Source organism: Leuresthes tenuis, unplaced genomic scaffold, assembly GCF_036924035.1.
Source record: "Leuresthes tenuis unplaced genomic scaffold, fLeuTen1.0.hap1 SCAF_15, whole genome shotgun sequence".
In the NCBI taxonomy this organism is placed as follows: Eukaryota; Metazoa; Chordata; class Actinopteri; order Atheriniformes; family Atherinopsidae; genus Leuresthes; species Leuresthes tenuis.
This window is the reverse complement of record NW_027325369.1, coordinates 16813752-16840377: the sequence shown is the minus strand read 5'-3', so window position 1 is coordinate 16840377 and position 26626 is coordinate 16813752. Positions and strand designations below refer to the sequence as shown.

Genomic DNA, 26626 nt, shown 5'->3' with positions numbered 1-26626 from the left:
ACAGTTTATTCACACTCTATTGGCGGATAGAGCTAATGACAAGCACAGATGCTCAAAATTTATGTGGGCAAGTGCCTTATATTCCCCACATAGCAGGGTAGGAAAGTCAGTAAAGAAATTCCTCATTTAGATTAATCGATCATCCAGCTTTCACCTGGCTGGTTTTGCTAAATTTATGTAAGAGGACAAAGTAATTAATGCCCAGATTTTCCATTACATACATCAATCGTGGTCGTTAGACAAAATTTTTGGTTAATCCTTCCAAGTTAATGCTGTGGTTTTGTTTTAAAGTGAGCGATGGCTTGTTCTCTTACAAGCACGCTCACTTGAAGTTTCATAGAAAAATAGAAATGTTGTAACAAAGTTACAGAAATAACAGTCCAAACTTTAGAACTATAACCAATTTTTTCCTTTAAGGTTCACTCTGTGGTATCTCAGTAACGAGGTTCTCAGAGCGACCATGCTGCTTTAATCTCTTTACATCTGCATTCATATCCATGTGCCCATTTTCCGAATACAGAGCTCGCGTCCTTTGAAATTACTTTCTCTGAGCCATTTTCTTCAACTTTTTACTGAAAAGCAATACTGGCACTCGGAACAAATCAGAAATCTCACAGCGAAACCCCTGTAGTATACAAGGGCCAGCAGATTTGTTTCTGATTAGCATGAAAACAAAATTTTTTTAAACAAACATATTCAGGTGACTCATATTTATACACTACAGGCACAATTATGGGGGAAATTGTATTCCATTGGATTCATTTTTTATCATTGAGCAAGTACAATGTTCTCTGTCACTCCAAATGTGATTGAGCCTGATATTTGATTGCTTAACAAAGAAAAAGTGTGTTTTATTTGTTCACTCTCAATTTTTAGAGGAAGTTTGACAAATAAGTGACAGAAAATTATGATCTAATAACATTTCAGGACTGTCAATAGTATTCAGTGACTAATACATCCCTTCAACTTTTACATAATCATCATAAACTTTCCATGTTTGGAGTCTGACAGTTTTTTGTATCGGTTAAGATAATTTTTTCACAGAAACAGCAACTATAGCCACCCTAATGCTGTTTAACTTGGTGTATTATTTTTCCTCTCTGTAAATCTCAGGTTTGAGCGTATCTAGTTTCAATAGGATCTAAGCTATGTGAAGAGGGCCATGTGGTCATTATTTGCTCATCTTTTGCCAAGCAGGAGGGTACTTGGAAACAGGTGTTTTATATATATATATATATATATGTAATACGTACACACACATACATAGAAAAAATACTGTGGGACTGTTTCCCTATGTTGTGCTTGTGTCCACATATGTACATGAAAAGGAAGACTTTTACCATCTGCTGTAACTGAGCATTGACCTGCATGAAGACCATGAACTTCTCGAGTCACGCAGGCTTCTTCTTGTATCACTGCTTAAAGAAGGTATGTTTCAGTTTGGGAGTTGCTTTTCAGGGCATCTTCAACCAACATTCTTGACAATTTACAGCTAATTGTTTGACTGTCCACTGGTCACACCCTAATGTGGAGTCTGGTATCCATGTGAAAATAACTGTTTCACATAAGGTGGTGTCTCTGATTTACCCTCAAGATGGTGTTCAACATATCTTTGTTTTTTTTTCTAAATGGTCAGTTCTCTGTTTTGGAGTTTTTTCTTTTTTTTTACTCATTTCAGTGTCTCCACTTGCTGCTTTTGCAGTTTTGATATTTGACTATGTTGCACTAGAAATGGGCTGAAGTCATACAAACATGCTCATCTTTGCCGCAAATCAGCTCATTTCAAATGGTCCCTCATTCGTCTGGAACTCCCTGTCACATTAAAGAGGCACTTCTGTTCTGAACAGGGTGCCTTTTGTCATACATATCACCCCACATTCAGCGTTGAGTCTAATAGACCTTTTGTTCACTTTTCTGTCTCTGTCTTTTTTTGCTCCCAAACGTTTCCCTCTTCTCTAATTGGCTCCTTTATGCTCATTCTTGCACTTGAAATTGTTCACTTTCCTCTGTGAATATTCATTTCCTCAGTCTCTCATCTTTTTCCTCTCCATCCCTCCGTCATCTTTCTTATAGAGATGGATGAAAGGGGATATCAGGGAGTCTGGGTGGAGAGCTCAACTGATAGGCTGAATCAAGGCAGGTCATTTACTCACCACAAGCTCATCCATCCTGGGACTCGCACACATCCATTCAAACACACCACGCAGTCTTGCGCAAACACGTTGCCCCTAAATTATTTCCATCTTGCTGGGTGTATTATTTCACTCTTGGGAAGTCTGGTGTGAGTTTTAAGTATTCAACTAGACTGGAGCAAAGGGATCTTTTCCATCAGGGATTTCTTTTCATTTACACACACTGAGTATACAAAACAAACTCATAGAAACATGCACACTCATATAGAGATATCACACATACTCAGAGGCACATGCTCTACTCAGAGCTTTAGGTATCTCATTACTGGCATGATGTGCTTTCACCAACGGGACTCCATGAATAAATGTGTGTGCCCCCCCCCAAAGTGTTTTTCTGTTTGCAGCTCTGCTCCCTGTGGGCTGACTGTTAATGACATCACGCCAGTCTGCATCTGTACTTGGAGGACTGTTAATAATGTCGCTGTCTCATCGGTCCGTATGTCCGCTCATGCAATTACAACCAAGAGGCTATTTTCTATCATGTCTCTGTGCCAAGACACCTAAAACAGCTAAGTTTACTACCAGTGTGATAGCATGATTACTCCAAGTGATTGAAGCCACCTCTATCCAGAGGGTTAGCTAGTCAGTGAGTGTGGAAGATAAAACTGGGACTGCGGGAAGGGTAGTGTGAGTTACGATCTAGAAAATTTCTGTGATGGAAAACCAGTGGAAAGTGTTCAAGAGGGAGCAGGGGCATGTCATCAGAATACAGCATGTATGTCCTACTGTAGGGTGGATGGATGAGTCAGGGGAGAAAATGCGATTACAGTGGCAATCATAACTCAGATTAGCCTTCCTCTGTACCTCTCTCCGCTGTTCAACACACAAATCAATCACCATCACATTCACTACACCGCCTCATATCGCACACAGGGCCACACCAAAAGGACAAATATTATTCTCCCCCAGCAGAGAAAACGGCATTGTCTATTGAGCAAGGACAACAATCTCTCTTTAATAAATAACGGCAGCTATTATGATCATAAATAGTGAGGGGGCCAGAGGCTGTTTGTTGGGGGAGGATGATACATGAATCCATTCAGCATATTTCTGCTGTGGGCTTGTAACTCTGCTACTGAGGGGATCAAAGGAGCTCCTGACAAAAGAGGCGCAGATGCAGCGTGCTGAGATGACAGCCTTCTCCAATGCTAGCAGTGCACTCAGCACTAACACTGGCTGACTAGAGACCTGACTAACCAGTCCAGAACAGCACATTCTTATTGTTATTGATGACATCAGGACATTCACGGGCCCGCGGAGGCTCATTAAATCCAAAGTTAACTGATAATGAAAGAGAACATTCTGCTCTGGATTACTTCGTTTACTTTGACTTGCATGGAAGCATTTGCATACTCTGATATGCACTCTGCGTTTTAGTTATTCCCGCTGGATCGCCATTTGATTAAACTGTGGAATCGTGTCGCAAAAACTTCTTCATGGATAATGTACAAAGCCCAAAGCGCTTGGCTGGTTGGAGTGTGTGATCAGTCTGCTTTGCTCTGTGTGTCATGAAATGTGTGCACAGAAGCAGCCTTACTCTAGTTTTCTCAGTTCTGCTGTTGCTTAAGGGGGGGGGGGGAATTGCTGATGTGTTGTGTCTTGATCACTCAAATTAATTTGAATCCATGCTGAGAACAAAATTCCATCAAATGGCTTGTAAATCACAGACATTCGCATTTTCACACAGTCCCATAAATAGCACACAAATACCATTGCAGACACTCTCACACTTGTGGACAAATAACCTGGATGTGTGCGCACACATGCAAGCTTTTACTTACACACCTACACAAACACATCCACCCTGCTATGCTTGATTTGACACAGATCAACAAAATAACTGAATCACATTTTCATTTAGCCTTTTTTCCCACTCTCATAAATTCAGCCCCTCAAGGAAGAGAGAGGATGTGGCCTGTCAAGACCTTTATGGCTTTTCTCACAATTGTTCATGACTACAATGATATCTTTATGGGTCTACTGTAAAGCCCCCACCTTCTCCTAACCATCTGCACCACCAAGAGACTAACAAGGTCCTTATGTTTAATGGACTCAACACTCTCATACCGCCAGCAGTCTCCAGACTGTCACAGCTATAGTATGAACAGCGTGAGCTGCAAGAAACCATTTCCCTCTAATCAAACTTAATTCAAAGTGTGCCTTGCACTTTGCGCCTGCTCTTTCATCATGCTCCCCTGATGACCACAGTCTCATACGTACTTTTCCTCTCTGTCACTCTATTGGAAATGTTGAGCAGAATTGGATTGAGTTAAGGTATTTGCATATGTAACTCGGCTGTGACAATCAGACAGACGTGGCACTATCTCCATCAACTGTTGACTTTGAAATGAGATTTAGCCCTTCTCTATGGCCAGTCCTGTGGTGGAGCCTAATAGTGTGTGCATTGTCGCTTATCACGCAGTTTCTCTGAGCTAACAAGCTGTTACGCTCAGATAACCACAGTCATTTGCCGCGTTAAGTGGATGATTGCTTCACAGTCGTGTTTTTTTTGCATTGTCACATGAGCGTGGGGCATACTTTCATGGATGTGCAAGCACTAAAATATAGAAGCCTATATTTGCCTGTGTGTGTGTTGCAGCTCGGCGTGTGTAGGTATTGCCGCTTGTGCCTCAGATGATTGCATGTGTAGCATTGCCAACTTTTTTTTAACTCCAACAAGCTTAGCACCAGTCCCTGTCAGCATGCCTGAGTAAGATTAAAGTCACTCATATAACACTTATTCTCAGGAGACAGAGGGAAATTAGGAGAAAATTAAACAATGCTATTTGCATACAATTACACAACGGCACTGCAAACAACCTAGTTAGCCACCGCCTGGTCAGCTAAAGAGGGCTGCTCAGTGTTGCTTCATTAAACATGCAAACAACCGTGACTAGCCTTGTTCAATCATGGATGTTGTTTAGACTGAGAAAAAGTCCTCCAAAAGACTGCACACATTTCAACAGTTTATCTTTATCCATTATGTATGAACTGATGCCAGCATTAGCTTATATAATTTTGCACTGCAGTTTAACTCAAATAGCTTGGGTTGGATTTAGAGCATTTTCTGTGTGCTTGCAAGCCCACTTTTGCTGACATTTTAGTTTGACATTCAGGTTACGATGCTCTCACTTCTCATCTCAGGTGTCTGAAATCTATGGCTTGCACCCTGCTGAGAAAATATTTCTGTCTTCCTCCGGCACACTATCACCGTCTTTCTTGTCTTTCTTTCCTGTTGTACAATCAGAAGGAAACCATCACCTTTTACCATCTTACACAGAAACGGATATTAAACCACATCAATTTTTCTTTCATCTCTAAACATAATTCTATCCCCTTGCCTCTCTTCCAGTCTCTCACCCCATCTTTCCTCCATTCAGCCAGCTCACCTGATGACAGTGCTCTTGAAATATTAATGTGCTCAGTGAGGTGTTGATGTTTGGAGTGCTGCCCTGACCATGAGCTTTGTTTCTGGACAGAGAGAAAAGCTAAGCAGCCATTCAGAGGCTCAGGCAGAGGTCCATACAGCTGGGTATAATAGCGAGGACAACTACAAGCACGCCCTCGGTCTACCCATCGGCGCTTTGCTGGACACAAACGAGTCATGACTGCAGTGTTAAGCTAAAAATACAGCCACAGAACAGGGAGATTTTGCAGTAAGTCAAGCTGCAGCAAGTTAAAGAGGTCCCTTGCCTGAAGCTGTGGAGGAAGGCCAAAAGGAGACACCTGGTTTTGTCTGAGCCTCAGCTCACATCTTAGGCCCCTTGCCTCCCCCAACTACCCAAACCGTCTGATAAACTTGGAAGCACATATGCTGTCAGGTCCCACCTCCTTGATATTTCCTCCATGTTGATTTTAATAAGCTTTGAAATTGCAGGTGCTTCAGTTTCCTCTGTGTTATTTTTCATACACAGGGAAATCTTTTTTTTTCTTTTTCTTTTTCTATTTTGCTCTAGGAGGTGTGAAAGTGTTGATGCTTATCTCGTAGAAGCCTAAATAAGGAATGTGCTCAGTAACTGGGGGGGCTATTCCCCCTCCCCCCTGCTTTAAGTCAGTGCACTCCGTAGGTTTTTTGTTTTTTTTCTCCACATTGCCCAGAGATCCCTAAGGATTTTTTGCTGAAGTATTCACACCTCAGTGTGTTTGTACTGTAACTGTGTGTTTTTGCATGGTTGCCCATGTGGGCTTGTTTTCCCCGTACCAACTGCAGGTGCGTCTGTCCATGTGTGAGAGTTTTGGTACATGTACTTGTGCACGTGCAATTTGTTTGAAGGCCTGAACATCCTTGGACCTCTGATTCAAACAGCAGTATGGATTTGTTTCATTGAGGTAAAAGTTCAGTTCAAGGCTCCTAATTTGCAGATGTGTGAGAGAAGCTGTGTTTTTATATTTTATTCCAGAACAACGCTGACTCTCATTTTATCTGCGCTTATCTTTCATCCTTTTTTGAGTCTCTCTAACCTCGGGCTTACAGATAATGCTCTTACCTGAGAACTGAAAAAGATAAGAGCATGCACTCAAAGATATACACAAACATATACACACATTGTGTGGCTACTTACCCAACCTGTTCAACCAAGCTTGAAAAAGACACAAGTTCTTCACAAATAAAAAAAATGTATTAAAAAAAAATCAACCCGTGTGGGTTGACCTGAGAAGTAAAGATGCTCAGCAACATGGCTTGCAAGATCAAGCTGGTTTGTCTGGAGTTGGTCCCTGCACCCAGAAACAAATCCCAAAAAACCTCACAAATATGTGTCTGTGTTTTAGACAAGTTAGCAAATGCCCTGTAAACTTCCACAGACAGTACAGCCCCATTTTATCTCTTCCAGACAGTTACATCATAAAATCCATGCTGCTTGCCTGCTTCTAAAGATTAAGACTCAGCTCAGGTTCACCTAAAAAAAAAAAAATGACAGTTTAAATATAAATGTCTGATAACCACAACAGCAAAGTTGGCTCAGACCGGGAGCAAAAGCAAACAAACACAAACTCATGCAAGACAGCCACAATGGACTTGAAGTTCTATTGTTATCACTCACACACCAGTTTGCAGACATAAGCACATGCATACATTAAATCTGGCGTGTCACAGGGATAAACACTGTTGTTGCCAGCTCCTTTTGAAGACACGCTGGATTAAGCTGCAGCGATGACTGGCAGGGATTTCATTGTTCTGAAAACGCTGCCATAATTCCTGATGCTATATGTAGGATTTTGCTATTGTTTGAGTGAAAATGTTTTCCTCTTGTTTTGAGCACAAGTGGCAAATGTCTCGTCTTAATAGAATCTGAAAAAGTACAAAGTGTGCATGTGCAGTTAATAGAAAATCAAATCAAGTCAAATCAAATCAAATCATCAAATCAAATTTTATTATATATGGCACCTTTCATACTTTAAAAGCAACACAAAGTGCCTCACCAAGGCTAAAAACTACAATTATAAAACATACCAAGCCTTCCACCCCCATAAATACCCAGAGAGACACAGAGACATACAGACACACAGTCACACACAAACACACAAGCCCAGACCCACTGCACCTATTTGAGGGAGACATGCCCGGGCACCGAGATCTAAGGCAAGGAAAAAGCCACCCTTGGGGGCTGACCACACCGAGAGGGCTCCCGGCCCACGAATACAAGGAGCGCTGCCACAGAGACAGCCCCGACCCAGGCAGAAAAGAGGCCCCACACCAAGGTGCAGAGCCCTCCAGCCACCCGGGCCAGAGCAGTCCACAGGACAGCACCCCCGCCAAAAGCAGCTCCCAGTGTGGCAGGCCCCCATGAGGAAACACTGGAGCTAAAAACTGAAAGACTAAAACATGAAAATAAAATAAAAAGGTGTAAAATGAACAAAATAGATTAAATGCTTTTCAGCTCATATAGTTAAAAACGTCTAACGCAAACATGGAGTTAAAACATATAACTACAACATGGAGTTAAAATTTATAACTAAAACACGGACTTAAAACCTATAATTAAAATAATATAAAACAAAAATTAAATATGATAAGATGTTTGATTAAAAGGAAGAAAGGAAATCAATAAAATCAAATTAGAAAGGTGAGTCTTGAGCCTCTTTTTAAAAACATCAACAGTCTCTGCAGCGCTGAGGTTCTCCGGCAGTCTGTTCCACAATCGGGGCCATAAAAAGAGAAAAGAGTAAGTACTAAAACTATAAGGCTGATTGTCAGTGGACAGTGGTTTGGAATCGACCACAAGTTGTCCATTGTATTGAGCTGAATTTTTTTTTGCATTGTGACACTGTGACACCAGGAGACTGAGGTTTGAATCCTGCATGGGGCAACTTTTTTTGATTTCTCTTTTAATTAACTTACCAGACTTTTAGGTAAGGTTAAAAGTAATCCATTCATAGGCTATTCTCTTAATTAACTCTATTGAATTATCAAACAATGCTACCTGTCCCCCAGAGGAGCTCACTGATTCAGTTTTTCTGTGGGGCACCTGCGGGTCTGCTACACACTTTGACTACATGCAGAAATGTTCTCCCACATAAATCTGTAAGTTTGTGCGCAGGCTGTCTTTACTGTTTGGTGATTTTACTGTGTTATCATATTATACATCACACTTGCGCTTACAGGATCAGCACAGCAGATGATTTCCAAGTTTTTCTTTATCTCTATAGGCAAGTTTTTTTTTGTTTTTTTCAGTTTTTTTAAATCGGCAAGGCAGTTTTGTGCTTTTTTGCTTCCCTGGGACCTCTCTTGTGCTTGTCACATTTGATTGTCCACATTTTGTTTTTTGTTATTTTCAAGATATATTTTCTCCTTCATCTTATGGGCTGGAACTCGGGTCCTACGAGAGCACTCATATCTTCTTATATTTTCAAAATTACATCACAGCTCGAACATCGGCCTCCTCCTTTTACTTTATTTAATTTTCTCTCCTTGCAGCAACTTCTCTAATGCTCCGGTTACCCCTTATTATTATCCTCACGTCTTCGCTCTTGAAGTAATTCTGCTGTTGTGCTCGCTGTAAGTCGATCTGGATAAGAGCGCCGGCTAAATGCCTCAAATGGAATTGAAATGGTAAGAGAATCTGTCTAAAAGTCAAGCAAGCTGGCCATAATTGGGCAGGAGAAATAATAACGGAATGCTTGCAGAAAACAGCTGACACAGCTGTTGGATGTCCCACAGATGAACATTATTACAATTAATTTGACAATGATGTATACAGTAATAATCCCTCTTTGGTTTTTTAACAAGCTCCACCAACTGGGGGCGTAATTAACAGCTTTTTCTCTGCCCCCAATCTGCTACTCTGATTTGTCAAAAGAAAAAAAAATGTTCTTATGTACTCTGACCTGAATCTGTGCCATATATAAATTGCTTAAATTAATCTTAATTTGGAGGAATTTAGAAAGGGAGCAGGTATAGATTTGCATAGACATCTCTCAAGTCTCTGCATTAATCTTTTAGTCATTTAACAAAATCTACATGATGTTAGTTACATTCCTGACTTTAACATGCTAAGTGATGTTCACACCTGTTGTAGGCATCACCCTCCTATCTCTATTACCACCCGCCATCTTACAAACTACTCACAGCCATCATTCGCCTCACCTTTCCAGATCTCCACTGAGTTTAAACAAACAAATCCTCTCTTGTCACCTCACACACACACACACACGCACAAGTCCCCTTCTGGGAGGATAAAGACATAGGCTGCATTAATTCGTCCATCTCTCTCCACACTTCAAATAATTTTTTTCTTACTCTCTTAAGGGACTTGCAGACTTTCAGCTGTCTTAGCTTAGTACTCCCTGGTGGGACATTTTCATTTGAATGAAGGTGTCTGAGTGTGGGTTGGAGCTAGGTTTAGATCGCTCATCTTCAAACAGAGAAGCATGAGTTTGAGTGTGTTCCACATCCACATGTGTATCTAAGCATTCCTGCATAGTGGGCTTGCTGATATTAATGTATATAAGAATTTTTAAAAAGTGTGTGTGTGTGTGTGTGTGTGCAGTTCAGCACATGTTACAAAGAGCCTGAAAATGTGTGTATGTATTTGTGCCAGAGGGTGTTCATGAGCCCTATTGCATTCCTATCTTATCAGTTCACTGAAGTAGAGCCATTCAAAGCAAATCTTAAGCCATGTTTGGCTAAACTTTGACTTATCTATATAAAAGCAGTCTCCCCTCTCAACCTTGCCTGAAGCACTGATCGGATGAAAAATGGATAGAAAGCCCCAAAGGAAGGAGAAGGGGGGTCCATCTGTGAGTAGCATTCAAGGACAACAGTGTTATTCATTTTGGAACAGTATGAAACAAGCCAGTGTTTTCAGTGGGGTTTGGAAATGCAGGCTCCTGGATGAACTGTGGATGCTACTGTTGTCTTGCCAAGCCAACTGTGATGTTGTGGCTTAGATGCGAATCATTGACTCCTTGTTTGTATCAGCCCGGCCCTTCTCATTCAGAGTGAGAGATAATGAACAAATGTGACTGACTGTTTCTGATCTGTGTTGTGGTAAATTGCTACAGCGACAGGAACTGTTTTGCCATACTCCAGTGCTCATAAAAGTTGCCTTTAATGTGGTTTCATGTTACTCAGCCCTGAGGTGTTAGGGTTTGGCGATATCTATTAATCTTTGTTCTGATCTTTTTTTTCTTCTCCTCCCTCACATCTCTGCCTTTGTGTTGTCTCCTTATTCAATTTTGTACCCCCTTAACTTTCACTTCTTTTGGTTTAACTTCTCTTCCTTCCTATTTTCCTCTCTCATAGAACCGATTTCACCTTCAGATGTCGGCCCGTGTGCCTCCATCAACCCTGGGAAGCTTGCTTCTAGCTGTCCTGCAGGGGGGAGAAGGGGAGAGGGAAAAAGGAAGCAAGGGAGAGGGTAGTTGGGGAGGAGCAGCTGTGATATGCCCCGGATGGGATGAAGGTGGTGATGGTTTGCTGACTCACCTGCAAAGGCACAGCGGCCATACCTGGCATCTGTCGGACATCATCAACCTGACCCGCATCACAGAGAGTGCTAGGGAAAAAAGGGGGGAGGCCAATGAGGAAAGAAGAGAGGATCAAATGGAAGAAGAGGCTTTGAACATCATTTCCACCAGTTTCCTGAGCTCAACCTCTCCTATCTCCTCTGTACTGCTACTGGGATCTGACCCCGAGTGTCTCTCTTCTGTCCTGAGGGCTGCTCAGCGTCTCGCTTCCTCACTACCAGCATTGCAGTGGATCATGGGATACCCCTTGTCTCCAGATTCACTACACACAATTGGAGGTCCCCTTGGACTCCTCGCCTATGGAGAGGTTGGCCGCAAACCGATAAGCTTCTACATACGGGATGCATTGCAGTTGATTAGTCGAGCAGTCACCGCAGCGACCATGATGAGGCCGGACTTGGCGCTGGTTCAGAACATGATCAGTTGTTATGACAAATCAAATCAACATGAATTGACCTCTTCTGGACAATATCTTGCCAGGTATGCAGACATGCACATGTGCTCTATATACATGCTGATAAAAGAGTTGGTACACTTGAAAATACCAAAAGACCCAAATACCAATGATCTAATCTAATGGATCATTTAGAAAAATTCCAGTTAGTGTTTATTTAAATCTTAAAACCTATAAAATGTAAGTTGTTCATAGTTATGTTTGTGTTCCAGACATTACTCCCAACTGATCATGGACAGAGAAATAGTTTATTTTCTTTTCCATTCTTAAAGCCATGCTGACATTCAGCCAATGTGGGGGGGCGGAGGATGTTGATGATGCCGATGTTGGCATGGCACAATTTTAGCCTCTTATCAGGAAGTGGATGTCAGCTTGAGACGTCTTCATTTAAGATTCCTACTACCATCCTCACCAAGTGTCATTGAATAGAATTTTGTTAGTCCAACGTTTGGCGTTAAAAAATAAAATTGATTTTTTTTTTAAGTTTAAAGAGATGTGGATGGGATGTTTCACCAGAAATTATAAATACTGCAAATGGCTAGAAGTTTTTCTTCAGTATTCATACATCCACTGTCTAATACTGTCAGCAGTAAAGACAGCAAATAATGTGAGCTGTAAATGGTGTTTGGCTTTTTTTTTTTTAGCTTAAACTGTAAATGGTACAGTAAAGAACAAAGATAAGGCCATGATGTTCAGGGTGGGGATGGGCAAAGCCATTCAAATAACTGCAAGTTAATTTGAAATTAACTGAATTGAATTCTCTGTAACATTTTTTTTTTATTGGAACCATTTCTTTGTGGATTAGTTTTTAAACTATCTAAAAAGACTCTTTTAGACTCTCTACTATGTGTAGTGTTATGCAGTTGGTATAGGTTGTCCAAGAAAACTCAGTGGTGCGTGATACAGTACATACCTTTCTCTAAACATTTCAAATCCTTAAATACCCTTTATAACCTCTGCAGCCATCCACTCTGCTAACTTATGTGTCTGCTCTTTGATTATGCCATTAAATGTCTAAGTTCATTAGCTTTCTGAGTAACACTTTGGCATTTCTGTGGGAAAGTGCTGGCTTCATTTGAGGTTCTGTTCGCTCTGGTTGTTGCCCTTGTCTGTCCTTTGCACCATGGGGGTGCTGACTTCTGAACAGTGATGCTGTCCTGGAGGTGGGAAGGAGGCCTCTATGGCATACAGATAGACTGACACCAGAAGGTTTCAAGTTTTCCTCTATGCTGTTGCCACTGTTTAAACCCCTGCAGCTTTTAAACATGCTTTTGACAGCTTTCACACGTCTGTCAAGGTGCTCTCTCATACAATTGCACACATAGGAAAAGAAAGTTTTTTTAGAAAAACACTTATTAAACATTAAACATTTTCACTTAAAATGGAACGAATAATCCTAATAAACAGAAACAAAACAACAACTCACACTTACATACTTCAGAAACCCAGTTAAGCCATATGTGGCTGATACTGTGTGAGGCACTGAAGTCTTGTGCTAAAAATTCACACCAAAGTAGAACAATTTTGCTCCGCCAGTTGACATGGATATTCTTCAAATAGCACAATGGATAAAACAGCATGTTGCCAACCTCTGTGGCCATGTGGTGAAGAGAAGGATTTGTGGTAGGAGCTGAGCCCACAGCAGAAACCTGTGCTTGCCAGCTGCGAGTGATCATCAGCAACACCCACATAATCACTCGCTGGATTCTCACGGTGCTCTCCCCTTCTGTAGTTTAGCTGAGCACTGGGGTGCCAGAAGTGTCAGCCAGGATGGGCCGGAGGCTAAAACAAGTGGGGTGGGAGATGCGGTGTGATGCAGTTTTGTTTGACAATAATTTATCATTAATGTTTCCATCTTTGTTTCCTTCTTTAAAAACACAAACTACAAAAGAATTCCTAAAAACAAGTCTCGAATATTGATTAGAGCTTAAAAGGATAGTTTTACTATCTACTAGTACTTATGAGTAGTTAGTACCTTATCAGGCAGTAGTGAGTATGGAGAAGCAGGGAGGAATTCTCATGGGGGAGAAACTACTGAGATCAGGGACAAAAGAAGAATACATTTCTGTTGCTCCATGTCACTGCCTGCAGCCGCTTAGTGTATCCTACCACTGATCAGCTTTAGAACAACCAGGGAAAGCACACATATCATCTTATAAATCTTTGCAGAAGTAATTCCCAGGAAGATACAACAACTTCTGGCGGACTCAATAAAAAAGAACGTCTTCGTTAACCCTACTCTGTTCCTCCTTCTAATTCACACATGACAAAAAGAGACAGAGCTTTGCACATCAAGCCGGCGTTGCGGAATCAGCTGAGTGATGACAGAATCGTAGTTTTGAGTGGCGAGGTCCATGATGCTGGCTTGATCTGTTTAAGCACACACAAGGCGGGGTTGTTTGACCCCTGTTACTTCCTCCTTTGCCGCACCAGATTGTTCGCACTTTGTCACGAAAATCTTCGCTTTTCATGTGTGAACCCGGCTATTGATGCTATAACGTGAATGAGCTGTCACAATTACTTATGACACCCTGGTCTTGGGTTAAAAATGGTTGCACTAATTGATGAATGTGACAGGCTGAGAAAAACCAACAGTTCTTTTTGCCGTACTAATTAAAGTAGTTAAAAAAATAATTTGTAAGTGCTGACAGTTTCAGTTATTATATGCTTTTTCCAGCAGTAAATAATGGTCCTTTTGCTTGTGAATTATGAGTGTAAAGCTTAGCCAATCTTTCTGCACCAGTCATTTAAACACTATTCCTGAATTCTGAAAGGGGAAATTCCATAAATATATAAACAAGCAGGGCCAGTCACAAATATCACTATGTCCAAGCTCTCCAGGCAATAAATTACCAATGTACCTAGACAGTAAATATCAACAGTATTTTTTTAGTGCCAAAACAAGATTTGTGCAAGGCAATAATAAATCTGCCCCTGAATCTAATCTCTTCCGTCAACATATTTTGCATTTGTTTTATTTATTGATTTGTCAACAAACTTTATTCAATAGATGCAAGTAACTGTTTCTTTTTTCTAAAGGGGAAAACTTGATTTGTGACTACATTTGCACGGAGCATATCTCTGTTTTTCATATCATTCATTCAGGTAAAATTTCAGCGGACGACAAAAAAACATACATGCAGTTACAAAATGTTATCACTTGACAGACGTTTTTTAGGATGTGTTTTGTGTTAGGTTTTATGGTTTACACCTCAAGGCCACCATACTTCAAAATTGGATATTTCCAGTACTATATGACTAAATGTTCCCTTCAATCTGTAGTTGCTGTATATTTCAGTTAATTTGAACAGCTATCATTGTAGCTATGGTAAATATTGTACTTGCCAAACATCTACATGCTAATTGCTTTATTGAAAGCATGTCAGGTTGCTCGCCTAATGAAAGCACTCCTTCCAAGTGCAGCTTCACAGCACACGGTATGGTTGTGGACTCTCACGTGTAGCCTTTTACTAGTCTGAAAGTTCATGACGACACCATGGGAAATTATAATCCTTTTCTGGTGGGCCAACTTGTATATAATCTAAATTTCCAGAATTAGCTATTTATCATAGAGTCCTTCACAAAATAGTGTCAGTGACCTTTTTTTCTGGCCTGAGAGAGACTGATAAAAGGGGCCGTTCTATCTCCCTATTTAAACCCATGAAGTTTAACTCCAAGCTCTCCCTGTATACTCCCTGATTCTTATCCCTCCACTGCAACAGCTAGACATGCCATTGCTCCAAGGAGCCCTAACAAAGCTGAAGGAAGTGAGAGATTTCCACATGGAAAAGGCAATTAACAACTCAATGCCCCAAGGGACAAAGCGGGGAGGGCAGAGAGAGATATGAACTCCTATGGGCAGTCAATGAAGGTGTGAGAGAGGAGAGCAGAGAAAGGCATAATATTACTGTTTCAGATTCAAAACAGTGAAGTAATATTCGTAAAGTCTGGGTAAAAAGATGAGCAACCATCTACTTTTAAAATTGTCTTACCAAATGGCCAGATTAAAAAAGAACCCAAAAATACATTATAGAAAAGCAAGAATGTGGTCAAACAAAGACAAATATATGAGAGACAGAGGAAGTAAGAAACGGCAAAGAGAAAATGGGACTAAAGTCAAAGAAAAACTTGAATGGACAAAGGACGTGGGGGAGGAGAGTGAGGCGGATAAACCGCTGCTGTTATCAGAGTGAGATCTGCCACTCACTGGCATCTCACTTGACACAGCTGCCACGCTGATTCCATCTCCACAGAAGAGATTAAAACCATTGAAACAGGCAAGTCTTGTGTCATCGCAAATGCATTGAAAAAGTCAGAGGGAGTAAACTTTCCTCCAAACTAAAGGAGATGGAGCGATAAAAGACTGAGACACATGCCTAGGACGCTCTTATAGAGTCATCACTTACCGGCCACTCTGCTGACATTCAGTCTGAGCGCGTAAACCGGGACCAGGTGTTTGTGAGAGGAAGCCATCCCTCTCTGACACTCCTGGCTGACTTATCAAGTTGCTTTGACGTCCACAATTATTCTTTAAATTCAGCCTCTGGCCTGTAGCAACAAAACAACCGGCAGAACTGCAGCAAAAAGGTTGTGTTGTTTGAGCGCGTGATGCACTTTTCACATCGCTGCTCTCGGGCCATCTTTGTATTATTGCACAGTCCTATTCTACTCTCTTATCTGTGGGCATAAATCCAAACTTGTCACAAACTGCGAGAAAGGGGATTTTGCACTTTCCTTCTCAGATAAGAGATGTAAAGTAAAGCTTACATTATGGTCAATTCTTTTTCTTTTCTTCTGTGGCCAGACGGAGCCATTACAGTATGAGTCAGGAGTGGGTTAGCTTGATGAATCTGCTGTCTGTTAAATATGATGATTCAGCTGTGCTATTACCATGAGTGATTTCATCTTAAGGCAAGGCTAGCACTTCAGCTTTATGGTCACAGAGACAGAGAGAGCTGCTGATGAGGAAACATAAGTTAATGTGGAACTTGACGGGAAGGACTCTTGCATCAGGGGTGTTTTAAATCAGGTTCTTTAGAGTTATTGTGATGCTGATGTAAATTTAGATGTGAAGATGTAGGGCAATGAACAAATCCATGAGCAGAACACACAAACCCTTAAAACTTGGCTTGGAGGAGAGGTTAATGACCCACATGATCAATTTAATCTTTTCATTATCCTTTGCATATCCCATAATTAATGGAGAAAGCTCTCAAGCAGCCGTTGCATTCCAAGCACATCAATTCATACATGTAACGTGGAGATGTGAGCAGGAAGAAGAGAGAAGCGTGAATAAAACAAAGAACAGGAGGGAAAATATGTCTTTTTTTTTGCTCTGAGGATAGGCTTCGGCTCAAACGTTTGGTTTCCATTAACAGGAAAGAAAACTTTTCAACCATTTCAAGCCTGACCCAGACCTTCTCTGAAGTGCCTGCAGAGATCAGCACCCATACCAAACGCAGTCATCCCTAAATACTTTAACATTTAAACATTTCACAGCTTCCTTACAATCTCCTACTAATTAAGGCATGATGAAATACAACTCGCATGGCAAACTGAGACATGGCCCGCCAACATCTATATGATCAAATATTAAGACATGAACTGACAGTCTCTGTGTAGTTTAAAAGGCAAAGGCAGATATATGTATAAATGAGGATTGCTATGCCTAATGTATTCCATCCTGAGGACGGATGTGGGGCTGCCAGGCAAGTGAGACGAATGGCAATGACTGTCTGTATGGACTGGCAGATAGTAGGAGACCCTCATTGCACTGCATTAACTTTTAATTATGACTTTCTGGGGGATGCAATTACCCATCTGAGACCAGACGTGCTAAAGCTCCACAACCAGACTGTGACCATCTGCACCAGCATTTGTAACTTTTGCCTTTTTTTTTTTTAACCATGTGGCCTGGTGGTTACTTCAGGTCACATTTCTGCATTTATAAACTGCAAAACCCTAGCATACACATTCCATCTTTTTTTAAACTCTGTTGTCTTTCGCTTACTATCCATTTTTTTTCTCTTTCCCTGAGGTTCCTCTCCAATACTTCCTTTACTGGAGCCACAGGGCTGATCCAAGTGGATGCTGGTGTCTCTCGGATCCTGTCCTCTCAGCTGTTCCATGTATGGAGTCTAAAGAGAGGTGCTCTGGGCCAGCCAGCCTGGGTAACTGTGGGACAGTGGACCCGTGGCCGACTGGAGTTAGAGGGGGGCATCCTGGGACTGGTGGGAGGGTTTGGGAACAGCCAAGGACAAGGTCTCGGGGCTGGTGTTAGGGGAGGGGATGGCCAGGGGGACAGTTACATAGGAGATCGCTGGAGGCCGGGACTTTCTGTTGAGGGACATCGTCTCAGGGTGGTGACGCTGGTGGAACATCCATTTGTCTTTACCCGGGAGGTAGATGAGGATGGTTTGTGTCCAGCTGGTCAACTTTGTCTTGACCCTCGAACCAACCGGTCTGACATAATACAGGCCTTCTTCAACCAGCTTCACAACCCAAACTCTACAGCAATGGACTGGGAGGGCATTGGTGAGTTTTGTTTTTAGCATTTTTGCCCACAGAGTACTGTTTTCAGTGACTGCTATGCTGCAGAACTGTAATACTAGTCAAATGGCATTTTTCCTTCATATGGTATGGGTACAGTTCAGTATGGAACAGCTTACTTTCCTTTGTAGACAGTACCTTGTAACTGATACTAACTGAATGTTTTTTGGTACAACTTCAGCTGAGGTTGCAAGGGGCTGAGCTGAGCTGACACTATGCAATGATGTGGAAACACTGTAGGCTGCTGATTGGTCAGAGAGAATCATCACCTGTGGGTGTAAACAACTTTCTGCATCAGCCTACACACACACACACACACATGCACTGACACACTTCCTTATTCTATAAAGTCATTTGAAAGTCCAGCACACAACATAAATCACTGACGTCTTGTTTGTGTGCACAGATCGCATATCGTGTGCATGACTAATGAGTATGTTTAGTCGCCCAAAGTATGGATTTACAGATAGATTTGAGCTGAGCTCCGTAGCGCTCAGTCGTTATGAACACTCCCAAAAGACTCTCAAACCTGCTAAACTAGAAGCCTGCCACAAACGGATTCAGTGCAAAAACTCCTCTGTACTCAACACTTGTAAGTTTCTTTGAATAAAACTGTCTGCTAAATCAATGTAATGTAAGAAACACACACACGCACACTGTAAAGGTGTCGGTCTCTTCTGTGGCCAGCAGCTTCACACACGCTATGATAAACAGCTTATCCCACCAGCAGCGAGGGGATATTGTCTGCAATGGAAAACAAAGCAAGGAAGAGCTGTACCATGTCTAACCGTACTCTACTGGTCCATGTAACAGGAAAACGCTAAAAAAGCCTTGTGTGGGATGACTTAAGGGAGGACATTGGCGACGTCTAATTTCTGAAAGCTTTAAGCTTCTTGTAGCTACACTCTTGGATCTTTTTTGCTTAGATCTTACTGTAGTACCCTTTGACTGACCACATTTCTACTGCATCTCAACATTGAGGTGTATTTTTGAAGTGTCATCAATAAGAGATCACGCATGGTCAGTGTAGTTCAAAAATATATGTCGGGTTTTATGTGTCAAGGGCTCAGCTCTTCAGCTCTATTTCAGTTTCGTGAATGACGAGCATGAGAGGCGTGAAATCAATAATAGATGAAGACTACCGTATCAAAGATACATCAGGTGCTATGTTTCTTTGACTCAAGAGAAAATCGAGCAACTTTACAGAATGCAGTCTGGCAGTAAAATATGCGTTGTTTTTACTTTTTTCTGCTTAAATCCACAAATTATAAATATGAGACAGCGATGGGTATTTCTTTACAAGTTGATGCAGATGTCGGTTAGGTTGACGCTCATTTTAAATACAGTTCATGTCTGAACAGATTTTCATGTGTCGGTGCTTGAGTTTTGACGATTGAAGGTATTCGTGCCAAGCAGAAGGAATTGGCACACTGCTGATTTCAATTAATTGAGATTACAAAAAAAGGTTTGCCAGAAAAATCCAAACTGCAAAACTGACAAGAAGTGTATTTCACATTGCCAGCTCCCTTCTTTTTTAATGTGTATTTTAAGGGTTGTTAATTTTTTTGTAGCCCGGTATCTAATCCTGGCCATCGTGCCAGAGTTATTAAAAATGTCCAAGCTGAAGTGTCCTTTGACGATCCATCAGCATTTTTCATGATTTATTGTTGAGGGCAAATTCCCAGAGGTGCAACCTCTGCACTTACAAAGCATGCATGAGAATGTCCAGTGGATACATTTGACATCATCATCACTTCTTTCCTCTCAGACTTGCCAGATGACCTGAGAAAATGCTGCTATGGGTACTGCATCGACTTGTTGGAGAAACTGGCAGAGGACATGGGCTTCACCTTTGACCTTTATATTGTGGGAGATGGGAAGTACGGGGCATTGAGTGGGACAGGACGCTGGACTGGGCTCGTCGGGGACCTGCGGAGCGGCACCGCTGACATGGCTGTCACCTCTTTCTCCATTAACTCTGCAAGGAGCAGAGTCATAGATTTCACCTCGCCCTTCTACTCCACCAGCCTGGGCATTCTGGTACAACTGCTCACAGTCATCAATAGTTTGTTGGCGTTTTAAGTTTGCATTTTTATGACTGTAGGAGACATAAGGCATGTCGTATAAAAAAATGCCGCATTGAGAGTCAGTGACAGCATCACAGTCTTTAGTGTCTTCCTCTGTTGTCTCCGTAATTTTCAGTTTGAACTAATGGTATGCAACCTTTTAATTTTGCCCTCATGCCCCCTTAATCCTGGTGTTCTGGTGAGGAACAGGAGATCATTCTTTGAGCAATAATTAGTTTGTGGAGTTTACAGTGAGAATGTTAATTAGGAAAGTTCAAATTGAGAGTCAGCTCAAAGTCTACAACACAATACAGCTCTGAAAATGAGAACTCGATCACTTGAAACTGTGGCTTCTTTTCCCCTTACAAATGATGGACAACACAAACTACAAAGAATTGGTCGCAGTTTTTTTTAAACTAATTATGTCAAGATACTATTGACTGGAGGGAAATTTGTTTTCTCCGTTTTGCATTAATTACCATACAAAACAGACTTGTGCAGATAGCAGTCAAATATGTGAAGTCGGTGTCATGTTTGTTTGTGGCTTTGCAGGTTCGCAGCCGGGACACTGCAGCTCCCATTGGAGCCTTCATGTGGCCCCTCCACTGGTCCATGTGGGTGGGCATATTTGTCACGCTGCATCTCACTGCACTCTTCCTCACCTTGTACGAGTGGAACAGCCCCTTTGGCATGACACCCCACGGCAGAAACAGGCTGCGAGTTTTCTCCTACTCATCTGCCCTCAATCTCTGCTACGCAATACTGTTTGGACGCACTGTTGCCACCAAGGTAATGTAGCTCTGCTCTCTGTGGTAAATAGGCTTCACTGAGGATGGGGCAGAAATAAGAAATTGCAAATAATGAAGGGGGAAGAAAGAAGGAATGAGTACACAAACAGTGAGGGCAAAGTCAAACGAGGGAAAAACAGGCAGGGGGAACGACAATAGAGATGGCCATGGAGGAGAAAAGATTGATAGGGGAGAGGTTAAGAGGGTAGGCAGTGATGAAGTAGAGAGGTACAAGGAGGATGATACACACACAGGGAGGGAAAGGCGAAAGGGTAAGTGTGTCGACAGAGACTGAAGGAGTTGTGGTGAGGATGATGGGGATAGATGAAGGTGGTGAAAAGATGGAGTGGTTAGAGGTTAACTCCCCAAAGTAGGCAGACAGAAAGTTGAAAACAAGGAGGCCGGAGGAAGATTGCGGGTGAAGGAATACAAAGGTGACGGAAAAAGGAGGTAATAGGAAAGCTGACAGATAAATGGAGAGATGGGGTTGAAAGGGTAAGTGTAGAGAGGAGAAAAGTTTGATGGTAAGGTGGAGGTGGGCAGGCAGGGAATGACGTAACTGGGGAGATTATGTAGGGGGCAAAGTTGGAGAGCTGGGTTCATACAAAAGAGAATTGGAATCGCTTTTTGTTTGTTAATGAATATGCACCTTGAAAAACAATCTCCTTTCTTTGGAATATTAAAAAAAAATTGTTTTCTTTCTATTTTTCTGACACAAATATGTAGAGATATTAAATGTACCTTTGTAGTGGCAACATTCTTCAGTTTTGTCGGATTTGACAGATTGCGTCACACCCCCAGTCACACTGGCACACACGCAACCACAAAGCAGATGAGTAATGACTCGGCCCTCTGCTTTCTTTGTTTTTCATACAGCAACGCAGTGTTCCAAAATCCATCACTGTGATAACTTATGCTTGTTCTTGAAATCTTCAAGCAGCAGTTTCATTTTCCCAAATGATGCCTTTTTTTTGTGACTGTGCAGCTCAGCATAATATTCCCTCAAATGCATTTGAAATGCACACAGGAAGCAAGGCGAATTACCTAGCTGAAAAAGGGGCCAAGTGATTAGAAAGACTTTCCCGTAATTGTAAAGGTCACATTTTTGATCTTTGCGACTGGCGATGTGTCAGCTGTGTTCATTAGCAGTCTTGTGACCTGTTAAAATGTCCTTCAGCAACACTCTGCACCTCTGGATGCTGAGTCAGAGCCAAAGTGTGATGTTTACTCACACTACGGGGAGGACAGGGCAAGTAAATCAATTGCTAAATCTTTATTGTAGAGTTCAGTTTCAATATTTTATTGAATTTATCCATATAACCACTTTATTCTGTAAATGTTTGTGGGTAGCTGGAGCCAAATTCCAGCTAATAGTGTGCAAGGGCCAGGGCAACACCCTGAACGCATCACCGGTCCATTACATGGCTAATAAAGAGAGATATAACGGCCATACACACTCATGCTGGACATTATCTAAGAATAAAAAAGCCAAATGTTTCTGATTGTTCCAAAAAAGCAAGAAAACATGAGCAACATTGTAAATAACAGATTTTTGAGCTTCTGCTCTAACCCTAACAGCTGTTCTCTGCATAGCTGGAAACCATGCGCAGGGGAAATTGAACATCCCCTCCAAGGTCAAGAACCATCATAAAGTCGACTGTGAGCTCACTGCTGTGGCCCCGAACAGCAAAGCACAACAGCAATATTGAAAATTTGAAAATGCAGCATTTCACGAAGTTTATGCAAGGTTATTTTTACCGTTGACCAGGGGAGGTGGAGATCACACCCCTGACTCTCTGCCTGAAAGGGGACCAGTCAAACCCCAGAAAACTCCCCCTCACCTCAACAATACACAACAAAAAGGAAAACACAACATGTCACATGCTGTGCCCTCTAAATGATTTTTCTTTATGTCGCTGGGTGTTTTGTGCTTTAATTATTTACTCTCTTTTGATACGCTGCTGTGGTTTTTATTTAATTGTTTAATTTTCATCTGGGTTGTGTTGTTTTTTTTTAAATATTGTGGGTTTTTTAGTCTCATTATGACGTATTCTCTCTTTCACTATTCTGTTTTCTTAAGTGTTGCTGTGCTTTCTGTTCAGTTGTTGTTATTTTCACCTCCGGGCTGCCACAGGTTGCACTTCCAATCACAGTTATCACACACACTGTTTAACGTTTCCCTGTGGTGCAGAAGTCGGCTGTGGGTGCTATCAGAGTTTAGGCTCACATTAACAGCCCTGTCTTGTATTGATTGCAGACTCTCAGCAACCCAATTCAAAAATAACTGAGATAGCACTGTGTTTTGCCAACACATCATTCAATCCTAAAAATCCTTTTTCTGTTAAAATGCAAACATATACGTGTGAATCCAAACGCAAATGTAGGCTAAGCTGTCAAAATGATTCTGTTGGAGTGAATCGGGGGTCTGTTTTGAGCTTCACAATTAACAATGCTTAATTTCTTCTCCCTGCATCAGTGGGGATGCTGACATTTTGAGAAGGAAAATGCTGCTCTATGCTGATTATTTAAGTATGTTTGTAGTCATTAAGCTTAAACACAAAAGAAGACTCTTTTACAGGGTTTATCTTTCTAAATCTTTCAGAAACAAACATATATATACACTACACAAATCATTATGCCACATACACAAACGGTGTTCTAAAGCCACCTTGATCATTATCTTCAATAAGACTTATAGAGCAAAGACGAATCTTTGAAATCTCCCATGGCTTACATTTATTTCAAAATACATTAGAAATTGTGCGCTTAACATGCAAAACCATTCACTGTTTCTTCCCTCTCAATTAACCAACTAATTATGCTGAGAGTTTGACAATCTTGTATCATTATTAAAAGCTACAGCATAGTTTGTATAAGTAAGGTTGCTATCTATTGCAACCCTTTAAAACACTGGAAGTGTGATTTACTTATCTTAAGTGGATTTTTATGGGATGAATAATTAGATAATCACATTTTTTTAAGGCTGATTCAATCTTTATGTTAACAGTTAGATGAAAGCTAAGTAAAGCCAAAAAAAAAAAGTCTTTATCGTTGTACGTTTCCACTCTGCAGACACCTAAATGCTGGACGGGGCGCTTTCTGATGAACCTTTGGGCTATTTTCTGCCTACTGGTTCTGTCCAGTTACACCGCCAACCTTGCTGCTGTCATGGTCGGGGAGAAGACTTTTGAGCAGGTTTCAGGAATTCATGACGACAAGGTTAGACCCCACACTAGGACACAAACATGTGTCAACATAACACACACATGCAAACACTGCTACATGAACGCAAAACCTAATCTTACACAAGGACAAGCTAATGAGCAAAGAGCGGAATCATTTGTGAGGGATTATTGCTTTTCCTCATCCCTAAATCTTGTTGGGGGTTCTGGGCTACAGTGAATTTAATACGAGCCCCATCTTTTCTCTCTTTATCGTCTCCGCTGCCATCTTTACCCTCTCATCCACCCTCTGCTTCCTTTATCACTTTCCCAGCTGCACCATCCCTCCCTGGGTTTCCGATTTGGGACGGTGAGGGAGAGCAGTGCTGAGGATTACATGAAGAAGAGTTTCCCAGAGATGCACGACTACATGAGACGTTTCAACCAGCCCACCACACCAGAGGGTGTGCACATGTTAAAGTAAGGCACAAGAACATTCCTATGATGAGAAATGGAGGTTGCACCTATTTACTGTAATTAAAATGCAATCCAGACCTCAATAATCTATTCACGTCTGCATCTGAGCTTGTCTATTCTCAGTGCACTTATTTTTCATCCTCACTCTGCATAACAAGTCTTTCTGCTGACAGCAAAAGCAAACACAGAAGATTTACAGTGTCAGAGGCAATTTTAAAATCAATTTTAATTTCAAATTAGTTTATATAAGAGAAACATAGAATTTGCATGTGCTATTTCTTGCTTTGCATCTGTTGATTTGTTCTGAATTTGGAGATAACCAACAAACAGTTAAACTTCAACAGCTTCATCTAACTCCTGCGTAATGGGATTTTTTTTTTTTTAACCTTTCCCCACCTGCAGTAATTTTATGTCATTTGTCAATCTTTTTTCTATTACAGAGAACACACTGTTTTGGTATTCAAAGATACGAACAAATACCCAGTGCTGCATGCGTTTGGACTCTGCATTAGCATGAGTATAAGTCTAAGTGAGGTAAAAGCATGAATAAATTTAATTGTCAAAGTCCTCACTATTTAGGAGGGAAAATAATTTTCTTGTTCAAAACTGGGTGTTGAATGTAGGAATGAATAAGAGTCAGGGACAGATTACAGTAATTAACGCCAAGGATGAATGGTTCTGGGGGTTGTCGAATGGGGACAGAAAGCAAGCGAAAGCAAGTATGCAAGGCGCGTTTATTATTAAAGTTCAGTTCACAAAGGATTGTTGAAAGTGCTTTAAACACAGCATTGTAAAGCTTAAAGGAGATACAAGGCAAGGCATTATATGCTGCTGTACAAGGCTGCTGCAAGATGACCTGAGAAAAGTCATATCAATAAACCTGGGAGATTTACAGATAACCTTTTCGTCCGAGTATGTTCATATTCGTACCTCGTATTTAAACCTTGCTGCTTAAAGTTATGGTATGTCACAGTCAAACATATGCGGCTAAAGCACAAGTAAGTCATTAAACAGAAACACAAATGCACAGTGATACTTACATTTACGACTATTATGTCACTGTGTATGATATCGAGCCACTCTGACCCACTCTCTATCACGTATTGGTGAGGCTCTGCGAGCTGCCTGCTTTAAGCAATATGAAAACCAAAGACTGTATATCAAAAATAGAAGTTGCCTACAGGTTTGAAACAGAGAAGACTTTGGAAACTGTGGAATGGAGAGCAGGTGGTGACACCCTTTGGTCACTAAAAGATTGCAGATTGTATAAGAGCATGGTTCTCATTTGATTTAATTGTACCATAAACTTACAAGTTTGTGGCATTCATCCATTAAATCTCCTTCATAACAACATGATGTTGATAAAACTATAATTCCATGATTTAGGGTTGAGCTAACTTGTCATTGACAACATACTAAAGTATGGTAAATGTTTTTTATGAGTTAGGTTGCAATGCATTCATATTAGCTAGGCACAATGTGGTGATCATGGCAGCTGCCATGCAAGCTGCTGCCGTTGGGAATCAGTTAAATGACAAACTAACAAACTGTGCTATTGGTGAGCAGCCCATTCCTGAGGATGAGAATCCACCCCTAAGGCCCATACAGTCTTATGACCATGCATAGTGTCAGTGGGTTCTCAGTAACTCAAAACATACATGGTTAGAATCCAAGATGGTAATAACTTAAACATTAAACTCAAGACTCGAAAATGGTACATAAAACCAAGAGATAACATGGTGGAAATGGTCTGAAAACAAAAATTGTTTTTTTACCTACTCAGACCTGGAAAATGGTGGAAATATTTATTCCATCTGTCTTATCTGAGTTTAGGCTCAACTTATCAGGAGGTAAGTTGTAAACACACTCAAGTTTCCATAATTTATTTTCTCCAAGAGATGATTTCATCCTTGAAACTTAAAGAAAAATTAATGTAGGTAGAGAGAATAGAAAGAATGACAAAAATACGTTT

At 41.2% G+C, this 26626-nt stretch overlaps 1 protein-coding gene across 1 annotated transcript in view; it reads left to right on the top strand.

Annotated features, from left to right (window-relative positions):
• The window catches only part of LOC140269950 (glutamate receptor ionotropic, NMDA 3B-like), a 78102-nt gene that overhangs the window by 29163 nt on the left and 22313 nt on the right, over nt 1-26626 (top strand). Inside the window, exons 2-7 of the mRNA XM_072364987.1 lie at nt 10936-11639; nt 17651-18147; nt 19931-20202; nt 20781-21017; nt 24089-24235; nt 24512-24657. Coding sequence (XP_072221088.1) covers nt 10936-11639; nt 17651-18147; nt 19931-20202; nt 20781-21017; nt 24089-24235; nt 24512-24657 — 2003 coding nt within the window. The remainder of the gene's footprint in view (nt 1-10935; nt 11640-17650; nt 18148-19930; nt 20203-20780; nt 21018-24088; nt 24236-24511; nt 24658-26626) is intronic.